We start from the raw sequence: 22,789 nt of genomic DNA on the forward strand, positions 1-22,789 counted from the left end.
CCTTTATTCCAAAATGTCCCAAATAGTACACGTTGATCCTTTCACGTCACCCTTGATTGTAGCTGCTTTATAAGGAAAAGCTTTATTAAAGCATAACTTACATATCATAAAATCCACCATTAAAAATGGACACGTTTGTGATTTTTAACATATATTCACAGAGTTGCTGCCACCATCCCCATTATCTCATTCCAGAATGTTTCATCACCCCTAAAAGAAACTTTGTATTCATTAGCACTCACTCCCCCCTCCCCCTCCCCCTAATCCCCCCAAAGACAACCATTCATCTATTTTAAGTCACAATAGATTTCCTATTCTGAACATTTCATAACATGGAATAATGCAGTATATGAGCTTTGGTGTCTGGCTTCTTTCACTAAGCATAATGTGTTCAAGGGTCATCCATGTTGCAGCATGAATCAGTGCTTCATTCCTTTTTAGGGCTGAATAATATTCCACTGCCTGGACACTTCACATTTTCTTTATCATCACTTGATGAGCCTTTGGGTTGTTTCTACTTTTTGGCTTTTGAAAACAGTACTGCTCTGAAATTTCATGTACAAGTGTTTACGAGGACATATGTTTTCACTTCTCTCGGGTACGACCCTAGAAGTGGAATTGCTGTGTCATATGGCGATGTTCTCTTGCTTTTAAAGAACACTTGTCCTCACAAACATTGCATCAGTTTCCTCATAAGCTCGATCTGATACTTTATACCAAATGGAAAGCTAAAAACATTAGTTCCTGCTAATGTCTCCCTATATTCATGATCTAATGTTAATTTAAAATTTTGACAACCTTCCCAAGCTAATCAGCTATGCAGGAAGAGGAAAAGTACAGAAAATGTGAAATGTGTATCTGTTTTTAAAAGCTACATCTGTTTTTGAAAGAAGTCACTGAGAACTGTGGAACTTCAGAGGCTTTAAAAACCAGGTTCTGGTGTTCTGTCTTAAATAGTAAGCATGTTTTTCTAGAACCTTGAGTGCCCATGACCCCTGAATAAACCAAGGAGCGTGGACCATGGTGCATTTTCAGGAGGCCAAGTTCATTGGGAACGGAGGGCAGGGGCTCCCTTCCTAATCCCCGGAGCTCACTGTACATGTGACTTCTCTACACCGTTTCATGACTAACCCATGTGGTGATGGACACTTCCTCTTTCAAGGGTTAATGTAAAGCCCACCTGGAACCATATAAAACTGGTGAACTATTTCATGAGCATCTCACCCTTAAAACTAGAAAAGGATTTTCCAGTTATCATGAATTTTTATTTTATTTTATTTTATTTCAAGAACCATTATCAAGAATGTTAGACTCTCAGGGTGTCTTGATGTTGATGAGGCAAGAATGGTGAAAAGGTGTGGCTTCTCACTTGCCCTGTACCTCAGTTGTCATTCACAGTAATATGACTTTTTTTAAAAAACGTGGCCTCAGTCTCTGCATATTAATATAAACATGTGAAAAGAAGTTGAACTGGTAAATAGATTGCAGAGAAGGACAACAAAATTCTGCTCTAGTCCTGGTGGTTGTGCCAGGTTGGGGAAAGAGACGTCTTTGGAGATACTTATGGACATACTGGATGTTCATTTACACCCCCACTCCCCAGCCGCAGTCTAAGCTTTTGCTTTTAGGAGTTCTCCTCGTGGCGCAGCAGAAACGAATCCGACTAGGAACCATGAGGTTGTGGGTTCGATCCCTGGCCTCGCTCAGTGGGTTAAGGATCTGGCGTTGCCGTGAGCTGTGGTGTCGGTCACAGACCTGGCTCGGATCTTGTGTTGCTCCGGCAGCTGTGATTCAGCCCCTAGCCTGGGAGCCTCCATATGTCGCTGGTACGGCCCTAAAAAAAAAAAATGCTTTTAGCAATTCATCAGTGGACAGTTTTAATTCTGAACCATTCTTGCCAGAATCGCACATCCTGGAGAGGCAGATCCTTAGCAGAGCCCCCACTTTTAGACTAGATTCTCAGGTGTCCAGAGGGCTTGGTTTGGGAGACCAGTCCTTGCAGAAGAGTGTCTGCCACATTAGAATTTGCATTAGACCATAAGCTGTAATTCAAAAGGTGAAAAATCTTCAGCTGGTTGGTGGACTTTCTTCTTTGCAGGCAGAGTGGTTAGTGTCGTGAGACGAACCTGGGCTCTGGAGTCTCAGATCACTGTGACTTCGTGACTCACCGGCAGTGCCAGGCAGGGAGGTCACGCCTCTGCTCTGTGAAATGCACAGTCTCAACATCTTCAGAAGGTGGTTTGGGGCAAGATGAGTTAAAACCAAGAGCAGGGACTGTGCCTGTTTACACAGTGTGACTTCCTTCCCCCTTAACTCTCATCACTGCCAAAAGCATGCGGGGATGCAGCCTGGGAAGCTGCATGTTTTGTCTGCTCTTGCCCTTCTTCTGAGCGCACAGGGACGCTTTGAAGTGTCTCCCAAATTATCGCTACCAAGAAAGTCCCTATCAGAAATGCGAGGCCTGGGTATCCTTTCTGGGAAAAGGCTTCACAACATGCCACCCCCGAAGCCACTCTCCCTCTGGTCCCATTTCCTGGTTACACAGGTTTTACATAGTAAAGAGACATCCGTCCTTTGGGGAAGGCTGCGATAACTGCGCTAGGCTTTGAGGCTGGAATTTTAAGGCTTGGTGTTTATCCGACTTGTTTGTGTATTGTAGGCTGTATGGGAGATTGGATTTTGTGCATTTGCATGGAATTTAATGACATATTTATATTGATTATGTATTTATTTTAATTTTGGTTTCATAATGCTTTTGGGGAGAAACAATTATTTTCACTTTTTAAGCCATGACTTTTGGTTCCAGAATTTCAAACCTCGAGGAAATTTGTAAGGATAAGAATACTGCAAATAGGAGTTCCTGTTGTGGCTCAGTGGTTGACGAATCCAACTAGGAAGCATGAAGTTGCGGGTTCGATCCCTGCCCTTGCTCAGTGGGTTAAGGATCCGGCGTTGCCGTCAGCTGTGGTGTAGGTCACAGACGCAGCTCAGATCCCGCGTTGCTGTGGCTGTGGCATAGGTGGCTGCTACAGCTCCGATTCGACCCCTAGCCTGAGAACCTCCATATGCCGTGGGTGCGGCCCTAGGTCCTGTGTTGCTGTGGCTCTGGTGTAGGCCAGTGGCTACAGCTCTGATTCGACCCCTAGCCTGGGAGCCTCCGGGGGAGCGGCTCTAGAAAAGGCAAAAAGACAAAAAAAAAAAAAAAAGGAGTGCAAATAATACCCACCTGCCCTTTGCCCAGATTTGCCCCTTGTGAACACTTTACATCACTTGTTTCTCCCGTGACCTTTCATTATTTCTGTGTGTGTGTAGACAATACTCACAAAATACACAATGTGTGGAGTTCCCGTTGTGGCGCAGCAGAAACAATCTGACAAGCATCCATGAGGACGCAGGTTCGATCCCTGGCCTCACCCAGTGGGTTAAGGATCTGGCGTTGCCGTGAGCTGTGGTTTGACCCCCTAGCCTGGGAACCTCCACGTGCCGCAGGTGCGGCCCAAAAAGACAAAAATAAATTAAAACAAACAAACAACCCCCCCCCCCCCCCCCCCGCCCCGAGATACACGTGTAGTTTTATTCTGAACCATTTAGGAGGATGTGGCCTATGTTCCGGTTCTTTACCTCTAGATACTTCAGGGTGTATTTCCTTAAGAATAAGGGCCATTCTCTTACGTGATCGCAGCACAGTTATCAACTTTAGTAAATTAAACTTTGAGGTAATATTTAATTCATAGTCCATATTGATCCATTTAACCCACTGATGCCCTTTAGAGAATTTTAAATTTAAAAGTGACTTTTTTTTTCTCCCTTAAAAGTATATTGGGGTCCTCCTGTAGTGCAACAGGTTCAGGATCCAGCGTTGTCACTGCTGTGGAGTGGGTTTGATCCCCGGCCTGGGAACTTGCACATGCTGCGGGTGTGGCCAGAAAAAGAAAAAAAAAAGTATATGAATGTACAGGAAGTTCCCATGATGCTGAGAGGGTAAATTGTGCTGTGGCCTCAGGCCCTTGGGAAATATATATATTTATACATATATACACATAGAAATGTACATATATGAAATACATATTAGGGAGTTCCCATCGTGGCTCAGTGGAAACAAATCTGACTAGGAACCATGAGGGTTGCAGGTTCAATCCCTGGCCTCTCTCAGTGGGTTAAGGATCCGGCGTTGCTGTGCGCTGTGGTGTAGGTCTCAGACACGGCTCGGATCCTGTGTTGCTGTGGTTGTGGCGTAGGCCAGTGGCTGCAGCTCTGATTCGACCCCTAGCCTGGGAACCTCCCATATCCCGCACATGTGGCCCTAAAAAACAAAAAACAAAAAACAAACAAACAAAATACATATTAGGATATATTTCTACTAACTTTATTTTTTAGATAGACCTGGATCTTAGATAACGGTATGGACCACTCGTTGACTTCCGAGGGAGCGCAGGCTGGCATGCTGGCGTTCCTGCTTTTGCGCTTGGATTGCCGAGGGCGGGTGTTGACTCAGACACCTGGATTAAACAGCGGTCAGCGTGAACCGATGCCCGTCCCGCTGGGAGCGCCCTGTCCTCACCGCAGACTGCGGGGCTGCCCATCGCCTGGATCCGAGTCCCCTAACGGGCTGTCCTTCTTGTTTGGCTGTAGATCCCTCTCACTGGCGCCGGTGCCGTCCCGTACCTTGAGTTCCTGTCCAGGTTCGGCGGAATTGACCTCAGTATAAATGCTGTAAAGAGGTAGGTTTTTTTTCTGACAATGTGAAACTTGAAATGATAAGAGACGGGACACAAGGTCGTTAGAGGTAGTCACGCCCACAGATATTTACGGGAGGTGTGTTGGTAGAGCTGGTCCATATAGAATTTAATGGGGTTACTCCTCAGTCACAATGTATTTATTTATTTTTTAACTTTTTTTTTTTTGGCCGCCCTCACGGCGTGTGGAAGTTTCCTAGGCAGGGCTGGAAGCTGCACCACAGCAGAGACCAGAGCCCCAGCAGTGAGGCCCATCCTTGTCACCCACTGAGCAACCAGGGAACTCCCCCCACCCCTGATTTATTTCGAGCAGATTCTGACATCTATCTGGGATATAGTTCAGATGAAAAGAATTATTATTGTATTAAAAGTGGACATTAAAACCAGCTTAAGGTATTTTCATATGCGGTATATTTTCCGATTTGGAAATAATGAACTTTAACTTTGAAGTAAAAATATTAGGAACCACATTTAAATTTTGCTTGCTTCTAAACATTTTGAATGTCTTTCATTGGAAAGTGATCGTGTTTTGGTAGCTAGCAATGCAGCAGTTCACAAAGATCATGGGGTGTTGCCTTTGTGTTTCGTCGCGGTAGCATGAGCGTGGGGCTCATTTGCTTTGTCTGAAAACCAGAGCGTTAAAGTCGGAACCTTACTTTCCTCTATCAGCTGTAAAGGTCTTTGATTGCAGTGTATGATTTAGGAAATGTTGTTTCACTAAAAAAACTCAGTTACTCAGATTATCTGCCTCTGAATGAATAAGCCTCATTTTCTCGGGAATTGTGTGAACAATTATAGAAATTAGATTTAGTCCTGAAATATCGGCAAATGGTGATATCCTCCCTTTCATGATTGGATCCGTCCTCGACGCAGCCGAGCCTTAAGACGTCGGGGGTCGGGTGCGGAGGGGCGGGGGGCGGAGTTATTCCTCAGTGAGGGCGGAGTTTCGGTTTGGCGGGGGGAGCGGGTCCTGGAGCTCTGCTGCGCGACGGTGCGAATGTGTTAACATTACTCAACTGTCTACTCACAAACGGTTAAGATGGTAACTTTTATGTCACGAAGTTCCTACTACAATTTTAAAAGAATCAGTGAGGCTGTTCCAACAAGATGACAAACTGTCATCCGCCCCACGGCCTGGGACTTCTCTGCGCTCTGATGGGTTGATGCTGCGCAAGTGGTAGCCTGGGATGTTTAGAGGCTCCCTCGAGAGAAGGAGCAGTTGTTTTCCAGGCTGCGTATCCAAGCTCTTGACCCAAAACCATCCCCATTTGTGGGATAAGTTTGTTGGGTGGACAGTTACCTAATTTGAAGATTCTTTGCTGTGAAAAGATAAACAGTTGGAAACACTGAGAGCAGGAGACTTTTTGTTTAACTGTGAAACCTCGGTCTAATAATTTGAGATCAACAGTATCATAAGTTACTGCCTTAAACATAAAAGACTAAGTGTTTAAACCAAATTTGACACGTTTCTGACCTACGCATGAAGCTCAACTCTCTTTGTTGCTGGAGACCATGCGTCAGAGTGGATAAAGACGTCTTGTCCGGTACTGCGGTAGGCTATATCCACGAACAACACTCCACTGGAAACACCTCAAATGATGGGTAAAAGGTATTTCAATATGTGACTGAGCAGGCAAGAAAGTAAGTAATTCTCAGAGGCTAAACATACAGGAAAAATTAGAATCCGGAGAAGTGAGCTTTCTGTAAAGCCAGATTTTGCCCTGAGTGTATTGGCCAAATCTTGGTGTATTCGTGTTTCAGTTTTGTTGGCTATGTGGAGTGAAGGGGACGAGAAGCAAGGCCTACAGGGTCTGCCCAAGGTAGAGAAACCTAACAGAAGCCCAGGGCGCATACAGGCTGGACCCCTCTACCCTCTCGTAAGGATAATTTAGAAATACGAACCTGCATCACAGAAGGACACAAGGAAACCTACCTGTTTCAACACTGGCATGGGGTGAACAGGGGAAACATTAAAATCACAAGCTGATTTTCATGAAAATATGTGCCAAAAATAATGCTACTTGTGTGGCCTGAAAAGTCTCAAGCTAGGATTTTACTTAAAACTGTCCTGGGAGTTCCCCTTGTGGCTCAGTGGAAACAAATCTGGCTAGTATCCTTGAGGACGCAGGTTTGATCCCTGGCCTTGCTCAGTGGGTTAAGGATCCAGCATTGCCATGAGGTGTGGTTCAGGTTGCAGACACAGCTTGGATCCCATGTTGCTGTGGCTGTGGTGCAAGCCAGCCACTACAGCTCTGATTTGACCCCTAGCTTGGGAACCTCCATATGCTGCAGGTACGGTCCTAAAAAGACAACAAACCAACCAACAAACAAAACCCCAACCAACCAACCAAACAAAAACTGGTCCTGGACTGGGTGTGCCCTTCTATAGAGGAATACATATACAACGCAGCCCTCAAAGAATGTCCCCAGATAATGTTCACACACAAAAACCTTGAAAACATGTAAAGAGGCAAAGAATGAGGACTACAAACAAATAGACATCGTATCCAGTAGAACCAGATCTTCAAACACATGGGAGATTGGCACTAACAGATACAGACTCTAAAACTAGTGTTTTAATATCTTTAAAGAAATGTAAGGCGTTCCCGTTGTGGCACAGTGGTTAATGAATCCGACTAGGAACCATGAGGTTGTGGGTTTGATCCCTGCCCTTGCTCAGTGGGGTAACGATCCGACGTTGCCGTGAGCTGTGGTGTAGGTCGCAGACGCGGCTCGGATCCCACGTTGCTGTGGCTCTGGCGTAGGCTGGCAGCTACAGCTCCGATTAGACCCCTGGCCTGGGAACCTCCATATACCACGGGAGCGGCCCAAGAAATGGCAAAAAGACAAAAAAAAAAAAGAAAGAAAGAAATGTAAGAAGGGATTCAACACACGAATACGAAGTAAGAGGCCAGAAAAATAAAGATTTGAAGAAGTACAAAATGGAACTCTGGTACTGAAAGAGATCATTATTGTAGAATAAAACTCTTTGCATGGGTGAAAAGAGTGCATTCAACACAGCTGGAGAGAGCATTAGCAGAGTGGAAAATAGATCTGAAGACATTATCCAGAGGGCGGCCCAGGAAGGGAGAAACAGAACACGGAGGGAGGATGGGAAGAGGAGCCGTAAGCATACTTCCCATTGCATTTCCAGACATGTAAGTCAAAGAGTAGGGCAGAGGCTATGTTTTTAAAACTAATGGCGAAGACTCTCAAGCCAGATACATAAAAAGGAATGGCTGTCTGGGTACATCCAGTGCAAAGTCCACACCAAAAAGAAAATGTTGAAAGCAGTGACAAGAAAAACAGAATCGTCTTCAGAGGAGTGACAATTAGACTGACCCTGATGTCTCCACAGTGACGATGAAAGATATGACATTGTGGGAACACCTCTTCGTTGTGCTGAACTAAAGTATTTGCCATCCTAGAATTCTGTACTATACCTGTAAGAACGAGAACGAAGAGCTTTTTCTTTTTCTTTCTGGCCATGCCCGTGGCATGTGGAAGTTCCCAGGCCGGGGATCGAACCTGGGCCACAGCAGTGACCTGGGCCACTGCAGTGACAACACCAGATCCTTAACCCACTGAGCCCCCAGAGAACACCCTGAATGAGAGCTTTTTCCGGGGGAGGAGGGGGGCTGGGAGCCTGTCCTTGAATCTTGCCCTAGAATCTGCTCATCCACTGGAAAGGGAGTATTTGGACAAGAAGGACACATCCGCACCTGTGCCTGTGGTAGGCAGGGTTACCTTTCACCTCGATCTCGCACGCTTCCTTCACACTGAGTTGTGCAGACAGGCAGCCTCTGCATTGACTTATCCAGTCACGAGACTTGGGCTTCACCTGAGAGCTTTGGTATCAGCCAACACTTGATGCCGCTGACAGCAGAGACCGAATACAACACAGAAAAGGATCTGCCCTGGCCGTCTCAGCCTCGCCAGAACTGTCTAACCTGAGGAAGTTGCCGAATGTCCTCTGGTCTTTGATTAAGTTGGGAGTAACGTGAAGATTAAAGAAGACCTGGAATATGGCAACACCAGATCCTTTAACCCACTGTGCCGAGTCAGGAATTAAACCTGAGTGCTGGCACCGCAGAGACGCCACTGATCCCAAAGCGCCTCGGCGCGAACACCGAGATTTGCTTCTGATGGACATTTCTGTTTATGGACTGGACGCATCCCCTGCTTTGATGACCCATGTGGCACTCAGCACAGTGCCACGTCCCTGAGGAATGAGCAGAACCTTCCATGTACGAAACAATGAACGCAAATGTTGGGAGAAGGCTTTGAAAGCTTTCTGAGCATCGTACGAGAAGAGTCGCCACGGAGTTCTGAGGGTCATTAAAGAAGCTGAGAATCAGTTGAAGCTAAATTCATGCCCAAGATCACGCACTGCATGCCTCCTTTGCTGGGCCAGGTGCCACAGAGCCAAGTGGAGAAAGCAAACCACAGGGGCAGAGGGTGCATCAGCAGAGCAGATGGGAGGCTGGGAGAGCCGACAGGTAGCCTGGGGAGGCAGAGAAGAAGGAAGACGGCAGGCTTTTGGCCAAGAGAAGCTGCATTTGGAGGGGCACATGGTTTGCTACAAAGAAGCAAGCAGGTAAAGGAACTCCGGAAGAAGAACCCATCCAAACCAAAGAGGCCTCGGCACAGCGTCTTGATTTTTGGATGCCTCTCTAGGTCACTTCAGTATGGACAGCTTATTTGAATTCTGCAGGTTAAAGATAAAAGTCGGTGAGAAACATTTTAAAACATAAAGACTGAGGGTGAAATAAAGATATTTCAGACAAAAGCTGAGATGGGTCATCTTCAGCAGATCTCGACTAAAGGAAATTCTAGAAGATATGCTATAGGCAGAAGGAAGGAGTTCCCTGGTGGCTCAGTGGGTTAAGGATCTGGCGTTGTCTCTGCTGTGGCTCAGGTTACTGTGGTGGCTTGGGTTCCATCCCTGGCCTGGGGACTTCTGTATGCCACAGGTGCAGCCAAACAAACAAACAAAGGCAGAAGGAAAGCGATCCTCCGGGGATCTGCGGGGCCCCCTGGGATCTGGCCTTCCTCTGTCATAGGCACTCTGCCACTCTCCCCTTTGATGGCTGTGTCCCAAACTCGGGGACTTTGCTGTTGCTCCCGCCTTAGGCCCTTTGACAGGTGGTCCCCAGTGTCTGCAGTGCTTCTCCCCGAAAGGTTCCAGGTCACTCTGCTCACACTCATGAAGTTAACACACAAATGTGATTTTCGCAGTCTAGAACGTGAGCTCCCCGAGGGCAGGCAGCGTAGCCGGTTTTATTTACTGATGCGTCCCAAGCCCCCGGGACCACGTTTGGCACATGTAGGTGCTTCCTGTATATTTATTGAATAAGTGGATGGAAAACAGCCGAGACAACCAACAAACCAAACAGCCTATAGTCAGCAACCGGAGCGACTCTCACGGACGCAAGACCGAGTGAAGGAGGAGGAAACACACAAAACCTTCTGTTCATGTGTGAAGTTCAAAAACAGAAAAGCTGCAGTGTATCGTCTAGGGATACGTGTCTCGGTGGTAAAGTGATAACAAGATAGAAGCAAATGACGTTCTCAGTGTTAGGATGGTGGTGCTGCCAGGAGGAGAGGAGGCATCACAGTCGGAGAAGGGCACATGGGGCCTCTGGGTGTTTGGCTTTAGTTCTTGGTTTGAGTGATTTTGAAACAGGTGAAGCTGTTGATGAAGCTGTGCATATGCGCCATATGTACTTTTCTGCATAAAGGTTATATTTCATAGTAGCAATTTAAAACGCAGCGAATTTAATAAACAAATTAAGCACAGCTAGAGAAATAAGTGACCTGAAAGACTGGTCAGAAAACATTATCCAGAACAGGGACACAGAAGATGTAATTAATTGGAGCTCTGTAAAGAGGGTAATGAGAGATGGGCTGGGGAAATAGCCAAAGAAATAGTGGTTGAGGATTTTCTAGAAATGATCAAAGGTACAATCCTGCGGATTCAAGAAACCAAATTTTTTTTTTTTTTTTTTTTTGGCAGCGTCTATGGCATGAGGAAGTTCCCAGGCCAAGGACTGAACCCATGCCACAGCTGTAACCAGAGCCTCAGCAGTGACAATGCAGGATCCTTAACCCACCGAGCCACCAGGTACCTCCAAGAAGCCAAATCTTAAAAACAGATGGGGACAGGAATTCCCGTTGTGGCGCAGTGGAAATTAATCCGACTAGGAACCATGAGGTTGTGGGTTTGATCCCTGGCCTCGCTCAGTGGGTTGAGGATCCTGCGTTGCCGTGAGCTGTGGTGTAGGTCACAGATGCGGCTCGGATCTGGCATTGCTGTGGCTGTGGCGTAGGCCGGCAGCTATAGCTCCTATTAGACCCCTAGCCTAGGAATCTCCGTATGCCGTGGGTGGCGCCCTGCAAAGCCAAAAACAAACAAAAAGATGGTGACAGAACCTCAAAGACCAAGAGATCTTAAAAGCGGCCAAAGGGCCACATTTACACAAAGATGACTTCTGAATAACAGCGGAAGCCAGGTGAGAGTGGATGAATAACTACAGTGTGTTGGAAGAAAATCACTGGAGTTCCCGTCATGGCTCAGCTGGTAATGAACCCGACTAGTACCCATGAGGATGCAGGTTTGATCCCTGGCTTCACTCAGTGGGTTAAGGATCTGGTATAGCCGTGAGCTGTGGTGTAGGCTGGCAGCGGCAGCTCGGATTCGATCCCTAGCCTGGGGACTTCCATCTGTTGCAGGTGGGGGCCTAAAAAGACAAAAAAAAAAAAAAAAAAACAATAAAAGAAAAAGAAAATCACTGCCATCCTAGAATTATGTGTCTAAAGAAAATGCCTTCCAATGTTTTAAATATCGAAATAAAGACATTCTCAAACAAAAATGGACTTGGCTCCCAACAGACCCAGTAAAAGAAATTCTAAGGATATACTTTAGGTGGGAAAATGATCCCAGATGGAAGGTTTGAGGGTGCCGAGGGAAGGTGGCTGATAGGTGGTTAATCTGACTGCAGGAAACGCTAATGGCTGTAGGAAATAATGATGGCTTCTGGAATTTAAAAATAGGTTAGAATTAGTACACATGACAGTAGTAATATATAAATTGAGAGGAGGCACTAGAATTAAATGTTCTAGAGTTGTTACACTCCAGTAGGAAGATAAAAGTTCTGATTAACTTGAGACTTGGCAAAGTATGCTGGCTGTAATTTCCAGAGCAATTACTACAAGATTAAAAATGGAGTGTATAACTCCCAAACTTACAGAGGTACAAAAATGGAATGATAAAAATGGGATCCACCCAAAAGAAGGCAAGAAGCAGCACAACAGGCAGAACAAATAGCAATACGAAATGTATCAGTAGTTATAGTACATATTCCACCTGAAAGACAAAAGATAACCAACAGTAAAATCCACAAAGAGAAACCTAAACATAAGCTTGTAGAAAGGTTAAACGTGAAAGGCTTTAAAAAGCCCTCATCTAAAGAAAGCCAGCATCGCTAAATCAGTACCAGACCATAGACAGGGCTCTCCTGAAGCAGAAACCGAGATGGAGTTTGGGGTGCAGACCTCCCTCTGAAGGGAAGAGGGCTGTAGCCAGAGCGGGCAGAGGAGCGGCTGTGCGGCCGAGGGGGCCTTGACCAGCTTTGGGGGGCGGGCGCTGAGCCTGGGAGGGGCCAGCCTCCTGGGCTCCAGGGCAGTGGTACGTCTCCATTTCTTCAGCTGGTGGTGGGCACACAGGTACTGTCTAATTTTTACTCCTCAAATCTTAAACATACATTGCACATGGTGTTTTGTATTCGACATATAATCCAAACAACATTAAACACATTACGCTTAACGGAGCCTCATAAGGCTGCTTCCTGGTTTCCTCTTCAACTTGGACCTGGCGCCCAACCCCCGGAGCCTGTTCCTCCTCTCGTGTGAAACAGTGTTCATTTCTCTTTACAGCGCCCCAAGGCTTCCCCTCACCACCCTGCGAAGGCTGGCTTCCTTTCTGCGGCCCCCAGCCCCGGGAGCTCTCCGAACTCGCCCCCTGTTCCTGGGGTCCCCTGGCTCCGCAGTAGCAGCCCGGGAGGCGTCAGGCCCCTGCCCCCTCTGGGCTTCTTTGCTTTGCGAAGCCAGCTTTTCCTCCGAGTGGGCAGCTCCTGACCCCTTATTCTCCGTTCTGATGCCCTGTGGTCCCCCTGCCGGCCGAGTCGGCCCCTCCGCCGCCTCAGTCTCTCCCCCCCCCGCGTCTGCCTTCACTGCCTTCTCAGCCCTTGTCATTACTTCAGCTTCCGTGATTGTTGGTTCCTGTCTGTCACTGTCACTAACGTTAAGCTTTTTCAAGACTGGGAACACGTCCTGCTCGACCACACCCCGGACCTGGGCGTGGGAGGTGCAGGGTAAATACTGTGATGGGGCCTCTGTTCTTCTCTGCAACCCCCCCCCCGCCCCCGCCGCCCCTCCCGGCCCTACCGTTTGTTCCAAAGAGGGGCTCTGAATCGGCTTATAGAGAGACTGGTGATGCGCAGTCAGAAATTGCTAATAAAAGCAGCTGGAGCCAAAGAGATTGTGCTGATGCACGTCCATCCCAAGTCCGTTCCAGCGTGGCCGGGAGGGGCCCGCAGGGGTCAGAACCCAGTGCGGCTGAGGAGGGTTGCGTGCGGGCCCTGGGGCCAGGCGCCTGGGTCTGTACCTGTCACCTCCAGGTCCACATGGTGACCTTTGACCCCCAGGGTCATCTGTGTGTTTTTTTTTTTTTTTAAGGTTTTTCTTTTTTCCGTTAGAGGTGACACAGTGTTCCGTCCATTTCTGCTGCACAGCAAAGTGGCCCAGTCACACCCATTCTTTTTCTCACATCATCCTCCCTCGTGTTCCATCACAGGTGACTGGGCTACACAGCAGGTTCTCATGCTTATCCACTCCAGATGCAGTAGTTTGCCTCACTAACCCCACACTCCCAGTCCATCCCACTCCCTCCCCCTCGGCAACCACAAGTCTCTTGTCCGGGTCCATAAGTTTATTTCTGTGGTGTGGAAAGGTTCATTTGTGCCGTATATTAGATTCCAGATACAAGTGATATCATACGGAATTTGTCTTTCTCCTTCCGAGTAACTTATCTTAGTATGAGAGTCTCTAGTTCCATCCATGTTGCTGCAGGTGCATTATTTTGTTCTTTTTACAGCTGCGTAGAAGTCTTTTTTTTGGCTGTGTCCCCGCAGGCTGTGGAAGTTCCCAGGCCAGGGACCAGTGACAACGCTGGATCCCTGACCCGCAGTTCTCCTCTCTAAAGCGGGGTGATGACACCCTAACCCATGGAGCAGTCATGAGGGCATAAGATGAGGCTTGGCCTCAGTAAGTGCCCGTCCAGTGAAGGCAAAAGCGCTCAATTCCCACACCGTCCTAGGAGGAGTCAGTGTTCTATTTCATTTTACAAATGAGGGAACCGAGGGGTGGAGCAGCTGAGGAACTGGCCCGAGTTCATGCTCTTGGCAGAGGGTAGCCCCTAAGAAATACCTTGCATTTAAAAACATGTAGTTTGGGAGTTCCCGTTGTGGTGCAGTGCTTAACGAATCCGACTAGGAACCATGAGGTTGCGGGTTCGGTCCCTGCCCTTGCTCAGTGGGTTAAGGATCTGGCGTTGCCGTGAGCTGTGGTGTAGGTTGCAGACGCGGCTCGGATCCCGCGTTGCTGTGGCTCTGGTGTAGGCCAGCAGCTACAGCTCCGATTCGACCCCCAGCCTGGGAACCTCCATATGCTGTGGGAGCAGCCCAAGAAAATGGCAAAAAGACAAAAAAATAAAAAAACAAACAAACAAATAAAAACATGTAGTTTAAAATGAAAGAAAATAAGATACTAAAATAAATGTGTAACTTAGAAATCCTTCTAACCTTGACCTTGGTGTGTCCTATGGAACTGTTTGTTTGGTTAAAATGTTTTAACAGAAGTTTTTCGTTCTTATTTTGAAGGGGAGGTGAGAATGCGATGAACCACTGTCGGACGTTAAGAGACCTCGAAGCCCAAGTGGCAGAAAAGGTAACGGGATCTTTCGGCGCCTTCTCCCCGCCCGCGGTCGAAAGCCCTCGTTAGCAGCGGGGGCGTTGACGAGTGAGGTGCCTCTTGTCCCCCGCGCTCCCGTGTCAAAGTCGCCCGACTCAGTGGCGCTCACGGGAGAGCCTGTACTCAGACGACTCCGCCTGCTCGGTTGGCATCTCTTTGGATGAATGACACCGGCAGAAGTCCTGGAGTAGTAATTGCTTTTGTATTAACTTTAGATGCTTATGAGTTAGGGCTGCCCTTCGCTCTTTTTGTCCGTGACGGAAGCAGGATTCTCTTTAGGAAGAGAAAACCCCTGCTTTTCAGCAGTGAAGACCACACCGACAGCAGCACGGTTTTCACCGGGAAAACTCCGAGCGATAGACATCGAAGTATTCCTTTCCTCCAGCCAGCTTCCATCACGCTGCACCCCGAGAGAGCGGACAGAGTGCCCCGTGTTGTGCCTTCGTGCAGTTAGAAGGGAGCCTACACCTTCGTTCCCCTTGGCGGATGACCGTTGGGTGTCGCGGCGCACAGCTAGGGAGGGAGCTGTTGGCGGCATTCGGGGATGGGACTCGGACCCCTTTTTAAAATGCATTTGCGCCTGTCAGTTACACGAGCAGTTTGAGAATCACGGTTTAATTTACTTGATTCAATATGTTGGTTTGAAATGTGACACATTTCTTTTTCTTTTCGAACCCTTCTGAGATTTTCATACATTTCAAAATCAAAAATAGCCAGAAATCCACAAAATGTGTGTCTCAATTTCCCTGGCTGGTGCCCTTAACACCAAAAAAGTCATCCTAGTGTGATAACTTTTTAGCATCGTGTGCACCCAAAACCTAGTTTCACCCTCGTTTCCATTAGTAGGAGCCCTGGCCTAAGTGTTTGCTGCTTCTCTTATGATCCATTTGTCGCTCCGTAAGAAATATGTAATATGATTGCTGTTATTTATGGTCTATAGCTTTAATTTGTCTCTTCATAAACTGTGAATCATGAAACTCTCCTGGGAAAGTCAACTGTTTGTGATGGCTATCCTATATCAAGATAAATGCTATTACGGGTCAATAATGCACCATTACAGTTGGCGGGGAGGTGGGGACACAGGCCCAGCTTGTAAAATAACCGAAAGGGAGGCTTCGGTGAGGACAGCTGGAAGGGCGCTCCGCCAGTGGCCAGCTTCCGTCTCAGTCCTTCGTATCCCAGCCCCCTTCGCATTCCAGGCCCCTTCCCATCGAAGCCCTCCCGCTAAGCGTGGGCCAAACCAGTGCAGCTTTTGTGCAAGTGCTGGTGAGAACAGAGCGGGGACAGTGAGGTTGATGCCAAGGAGCAGGTGATGGAGAGAACACCTCATCAGGGCCGCTCCAGAGCTTTCTCTGCCGTGCGTTCTGGCCAGCCCAAGCTGCGGCCCAAATTCCACGCGGGCCCCGGGCAGGCAGGTGGCGTGGGACGGGCTTTGGCGTTTGCCGGCCGGGTGGCCTTGGACAAGTCCTTGTCATCGGGCTTCCTCCTCTGGCTATGGGGGTAGAAATACCCACCCCGCAGTGTTGTTGCGGGGCTTGAAAATACCCAGTAGAAAGGACCCGCAGCACCACGGTGATACCAGGCCTGGTAGTTGTGGTTATTAGCCATAGTCTCCTTTGAAGTGTAGGCAAGAACGCGAGTGAACGCCATCCCCGCCCCCCCCAAACAGAACAAACCAAACACACCCCTCAGGTGCAGCTCTGCACCTCTGCAGATGGGCCACACGCGAACATCGGAGACTGGGAGGAAGAATCCTTTAAAGACGGCTCTCTCCCGATATACACTGTCACTGCTCAGTGATCTACATAGTTTGGGAATGAAAGCTGCTAATTATTTTGTTTTAAATATAAGTCCACATGGCTTACTGGAGCCAGGAATGCATGCAAATGTCTCTCTGAGTTTTGGGAGCCAGACTTTGCTAAATGTGTGTGTGGTCTAGCTTTCCTTAGCAGTTGGCACCCCAAACCGACTGAACCCCGGTGCTGGTGGCGTCTGATCGTTTTCTCCCTCAGTGAGCTCGGTCTGACGGCTGGTTCCTCCACCTCTCCCTAATTCGCGTGCTCCTGGACCCTCCAATGCGTGTGCACAGTCACGCTCCGGCTCCTTGTTTGGTAGAACCCTCGGGCTCCCCGAGTCTCATTTTCCTCATCAGTTAAGGCTCAGGCAGCCTGGAAGGTCCCCAGGTCCTGCCTCAGGATCCTCTGTGGCTTCATATGACGGAGGCTTGGGTCTGAGTCCGTGGGGCCCATATCTGGGGGAAGAGGGAGCTCTGTAGCCCAGGTGGCCCTCAGGGGTCGTCTTCAGGCTCCGCGGGCCCAGGTTCCTGGTTTAATCTGCGCTCAGGGTCCCCTCTGCCGGCGCCGAGTCTTGGCCACGCCTCACCTCCCAGCTTCTCCCCGGCTCACGAATGTGACTCTGCTTCCCTTTGGCTCCACTTCTGTGCCTTCTCTGGGGCGTCTCCTCGACTGCTTTGAGGTCTCTGGTCCTCGCCCTCCTCCTAGTCTCCCGGGGGCAGAGGGAGGGGTGGGGTCAGGTGCACCCGGCTGGAAGGCCGGCCTCCGCTGCTTCCCTGGGGGGCCTTGGAGTAGAGACGGCTGCACTCGCCTACCAGGTGGTGACGAGGGTGAAAGCTAAGAACATAAGTGAAGCCCTTGCATACAGTCGATGCTTAATAAATATCAGTCTCTTCCTCCACCTATGAGGCCGCTTCTCCCTGGCAGGCACTCCTGAAACCCTTCCTGTCCTAGCTCTATCCGCCACCAGGTGGTGGCCCCAGCTCTGAGGTGTCTGGTTGTCCTACCCTGTGGGGAACAGAACCCCAGACCCAGGTAGCTGGGACAATAAGGAGCTGCTTGGGTGCAGGCAGCGCATGGGGTGGGCGTGGCCCCGGCCCCGGGCAGTGGCCACCATTCCAGACACTGCCATGTCAGGTGGTTTTCCAGCTGGCTGTTTCTTATAAACAGGGGGTAACTTCTCTCCGGGACTCAGGTGTGCATGGCCGGTGGGCAGGGACACTGCAGTTCCTGCCTTGGCACCTGGGCCCCAGGGTCCTGGCTCTTAACCGCTGGGCCAGGAGGGCCTCTTTAGGAAAGGTGTTGATTCTTTGCATCCCGCCAGTGTGAATTTTTGCTATGCCTGGAGGTAGCCCCGGTCCCTTACAGAGTCGTTGCTTTAGTCACCGTCGCCGAACGAGTGAACAGAGGTTGTGTCCTGGCCACAGGACGTCATTTTGCCCCTGTGGCATTTACTGCAAATGGATATTTGGGAGTTTTCTTTCCTTTTCTGTCTCTGGCGTCCTGCCTTCTCACACGTCTTCCCAGCTCCTCAGCTGCTTCTGCTCCGCACCTGCCCTGCGGCTCCCTGCTCCCAGCCCCTACCTGGAGCCGAGGCGGCGCCAGAGCCTAAGGCTTCACGTGAGGACTCTGCCAGGAGCAAAGGACTAAAGCAAAGCTTCAGTGTATTGCCAGGTTAACCGAGTTTTGGTCTTTTTACTCTGTTTTATCTCTTCTCAACTCCCCACACAAGGATTAAATGGAAGTGAAAGAAGAGGCTGACAATGGAAAGATCTCGTCCTGCCTCTGGAGGTGGGCTGGGCGCTCACTCTTAGCCACGTCGGGGAATTGCCCAGACGCCAGAAGCCGTTCTGACTTATGAAGGAGCAGAGTGTGTGTTTCGTGTCTCCTCCTGCCGCAGGCCAAAACATAGTTTTTAATTGAAGACTAGAATTCAAGAATGTGTAATGCAGCTAAAGACATTTGAAAAAGAACAAACCCAGCCAAAGCCCAGGCGGCTTGCCCTCACACCACCTCAGCTCCCAGCCTGAGATGCTGTTTTAAGCCTGGGTGCGGGATGTCAGAACATCTGGTCCACCCAGTCAGCCGTGACTGGTGTGTCTGCTGGACACCGGCTGAAGGGACACGGGTTTTGATGAGATTGTCCTGGTGCTTTGCAGCCTTTGTCATTTCAGAAGCGATTAGCAAACCATTAAGCTGCTTGCTTGGTCTGTAATATCTTCCTGAGGACGATACTTAAGTGCTGGTTAGATTCATTTTCTTAAATAGGCGAATTTTCTTAAAGAAGAAGTTAAAAAAATTATCGCTTGAGGAATAAAGAAACGGTTGTTAGAATCACTAGAATCACACCCTCTTCGTAAACATACCTTAACAGTATAACACCACATTAGCACAAACGGATGCCTCGGAACACAGTCTGTTTGCCTAATAAAAAGACTGTGTCAACCTGGAAATGAGGCCATTTACTGGAACATACAAGCTTTTGGTTAATTCGTAACATTCTCCTAGTCCCACTTTTATCAGCTCCCCTCCGGTGCACTTGTATTAATTGCCTATTATAGCAGGTATTTGAACACATCTCCTCTTTCATCTGAAGAAAATATTAGCATATCGCAGGGCTGTTGGGACAGATTGTATCTGAGGCACTTTTTCCTCCCCGCAGAAAAGCCCATCAATCATAACTGAATCTAGTGATTAATAATGTCACAGCTCTTGTTCCTGTGTCTCTGTGCAACTAAATGAAGAGCAGTGCTTACATTTTGATCGAGAGAATTTCGCATCACAAAATAATCAGCTGCCATTTTATATAAAAAAATTATATTGAAAATGCTTCTACCCAGGACCTATTTTTGGCTGCTCTATTATTAATTTACTAAAGCCTTCATCAGGAAACTAAAGCAAAGATCCTGTGATATCAGAATTTGTATTATTTCAGACTACGTTTATCTTTGGAAAAAAAATCTTCCTGCCTGTGGCAAGTCAACAGCATGCATGAGATTACGGGGGTAAATGTTTAAAACAGCATGTTCGTGGGGGCAGGTCTGTGGTGTAGGGGACAGACTAGATCCATAGGACTCAGGGGGCCGAGTGCACCTCTGTGTCCCCACCCTCCCTGTCTGAGTGACCCTGAGCAAGCTGCTGTCTCTGGACACCGTGCTCTCGGCTGCCAGATGGAGAGGCAGTATTACAAGGCTTTTCCAACATCGTTGATGTTCTTCATGGGAACGTACCACAGCGCAGGGCCCACAGAAGTCGCGCAGACCACGAGGAGCTTGCATTTGGAGGCCTAAGAGGAAAGCATCGTCGCGTGCAGCGTTAAGCGACAGGACGCGGTGGCTCAAGGGTTTAAGCTGCAAAGAGAGCTGAGTGCGGAGGCGCCCGCCCTCCACCCACCGCTCCAGACTCGGCGCCGGCCGCACACGGAACCCGAGCTGCCGACTGTCCCCCCGACACCCACTCCCTCCAGTTGAGCACAGGGTCCCCCACCCGCTGAGTCCCTCAGGCAGAGGCCCGCGGGGTCGGCCCCGTCCTTCCCGGCCCTGCGCGCGCAGCCAGTCCATCCGCACATTCCCTGCCCCCACCCTCGCCCTCTGCACCCTGTTTCACGTGACACCCCGGGCTGGCTGTTCAAAACACCAGTCAGAGCTCCTCAGACCCCCGCGGTTAAGAGGGCCCGTGGTTCTGGTTGCCCACAGAGTGGCCGATGGCGCTCAGCGAGAGCGGTCCCCCCACCCCCCGACGTTCTCTGCACCACTCTGTCTAACACGGCCGTTGTCCTAGCACTTAGAGCAGATTCTGAAGTTCGGTTTCCTTGTTGATCAGGAGGAGACACGTTCCCCTTCTTGCTCACTGGGCTAATTTTGGTGCCTTGAACAGATCCTGGCACCTGATATAAGCTCCATCAATATTTACAGGATGAGGTGGTGCAGTGGTAATGAACCCGACCAGCATCCATGAGGATGCGGGTTCGATCCCTGGCCTCGCTCAGTGGATTAAGGATCCGGCATTGCTGTGAGCTGTGGTGTGGGTCGCAGACATGGCTCGGATCCCGTGTTGCTGTGGCTCTGGTGTAGGCCGGTGGCTACAGCTCCGATTAGACCCCTAGCCTGGGAACTTCCCTACGCCACGGGTCCGGCCCTAAAAATATTAAAAAAAAGAAAGAAAAGAAAAAAAGAGAAACAGGATTTACAGGGTGAATAAATCAAGGTCTGCAGGAAAAGCTCACAGCAACTGGGGCAGCCAGGAGCAACTTCACGAGAAAGGTGAGCTGGAGCTTGAGTTGGGCCATGGATGGGGTTTCAGTGCGTGCTGAGGGCGGGGTACACCGTGAGATGGGGGGTGGCTTTCAAGATCGCAGTCTGGCGCGAGAGAGGATGGGGAGGTAGGGGCAGCGGTGACGTGGCGGGGGCAGCGAGGAGACGGCTCTGTGGCTCTTCTCTGGGGAGTTAGGTTTCTCCAGGCAGGATGGGGCAGATCCATCTTGAAATGTAGGCTGGAGAAAAAGATGCTTAGGTATTAACCCTAAAGCCTGGGGCCCGGGGTGGTGGCGGCAGTTTGTTGAAGGTTTCGGAGAGGGGGTGACAACACCAGAGAGAGAGGTCCTGTCCGTGCTGTTATGGATGCCTGGGGGGGAGAGCTGCTGGAGTCGGGCACCGCCATCCTCAGCCTCTGTCTGCTGAGCACCTCTGCTGCTTGGGAGACGCGTGGAGTTCAGGGGAGGGGGTGGGCCTGCCTCTCCAGGTGTGCAGCTCTGTCTTATGAGTGGTCTGGGGTCAGGGTGATGGGGCCTCAGTGTCCTTGGCCTGTGGTGTCAGAGGTGGGGCTGGGCTAGAGAGGTGAGACAGGAAATAGTTCTTCTGGGTTTGGCACCCTTTTAAAGTATTTAGACTTGGAGCTTGTTTTTCAGAGCTGTGTCAAACATTCAGTGAGTACCTAGAATTTCTTTTCTCTCTCTCTCTCTCTCTTTTTTTGTCTTTTTAGGGCCTGCATCTGCGGTGTATGGAAGTTCCCAGGCTAGGGGTTGAATCAGAGCTGTAGCCGCTGGCCTCCACCACAGCCACAACAACACAGGATCTGAGCGGCGTCTGTGACCTCCACCACAGCTCACAGCAATGCGGGATCCTTAACCCACTGAGTGAGGCCAGGGATCGAACCTACATCCTCATGGCTACTAGTCAGATTTGTTTCCACAGAGCCACAAGGGGAACTCCTAGAATTTCTTATTAGATGTCTTTAAGCTATTGGTTGCAGGTGAGCATTTTATTTTATTTTATTTTATTTTTATTTTGTTGGTCTTTTTGTCTTTTCTAGGGCCGCACCTGCAGCATATGGAGGTTCCCAGGCTAGGGGTCCAATCGGAGCTGTAGCCGCTGGTCTATGCCAGAGCCACAGCAACACCAGATCCGAGCCCTGTCTGCAACCACCACCACAGCTCACGGCAACGCCAGATCCTTAACCCAGTGAGCAAGGCCAGGGATTGAATCTGCAACCTCGTGGTTCCTAGTCGGATTCATTAACCACCGCGCCACGATGGGAACTCCAGGTGCGCATTTAGAAAATGAAAATCAAATGTGCCTATGGTGTGTATAATGGGAAGTTACCCTTTTCGCCTTGGCTACAAGGAAACCCAAGACCAGATTTTTGGATTTTTGCTCTGTGACAGCAAGTGTGACTTTCTGGTTGCTTTAGCTTTTTTTTTTTTTTTTCCTTGTTTTTTTCTCCCCCCTCCGGCTTCCTTCTCTGTTTTCGTGGGTCTCATTTAGATGTCTTCTTATGTGAGCTTGTTCAGTCTCTGGTACAGGCAGGTTTGCATCCGTTCCGGAAGTCAATGCCTGGTCCTCTGCCTAGGGTGGGGGCCGCACTGAGCCCAGAGAGGAAGACAGCCCAGGTGGGGGCAGGGGTGGCGGGGAGCTCGGAGGCGCAGCCTCTGTGAAAGGTGAGCAATGCCGGGCCCCACTCCTCCCACGTTGTCCCCAAATTGAACGTTTGTGTTTATGAGGTTCTGAATGGAGTCTAATTTTTTCCTATCTGGTTTGGCTCATCTCTACCAGCTGGTAAATAGGAAATGTTCGCGGTGGGGAGCCAATACTCTGCAGAGTGTAAACAGATGGAATCGATATAAAGTGACAAGTTAGACTGTGCTGTTGAGAACACGGAGCCAAACCCAAGAACATCGCAGTCAAGCTACTTATTCCGTTCCAGTTCATTTAGTCCTGAATAGCGCTTCATAGC

General features: G+C 49.2%; 1 protein-coding gene across 4 annotated transcripts in view; it reads left to right on the forward strand.

Annotated features, from left to right (window-relative positions):
- EFCAB6 (EF-hand calcium binding domain 6) overlaps positions 1 to 22,789 on the forward strand; it is a 236,080-nt gene that overhangs the window by 34,179 nt on the left and 179,112 nt on the right. For all 4 annotated transcript variants that reach the window (XR_007135738.1, XM_047786044.1, XM_047786045.1 and 1 more), the window contains exons 4-5: positions 4,633 to 4,721; positions 14,675 to 14,741. Coding sequence is in view for 3 of the 4 variants with exons in the window: in XM_047786044.1 (XP_047642000.1) it covers positions 4,633 to 4,721; positions 14,675 to 14,741 (156 nt within the window). In the remaining variant the exon portion in view is untranslated. The remainder of the gene's footprint in view (positions 1 to 4,632; positions 4,722 to 14,674; positions 14,742 to 22,789) is intronic.

The sequence above is a fragment of the Phacochoerus africanus genome, chromosome 7 (genome assembly GCF_016906955.1).
Source record: "Phacochoerus africanus isolate WHEZ1 chromosome 7, ROS_Pafr_v1, whole genome shotgun sequence".
NCBI classification, from domain to species: Eukaryota; Metazoa; Chordata; class Mammalia; order Artiodactyla; family Suidae; genus Phacochoerus; species Phacochoerus africanus.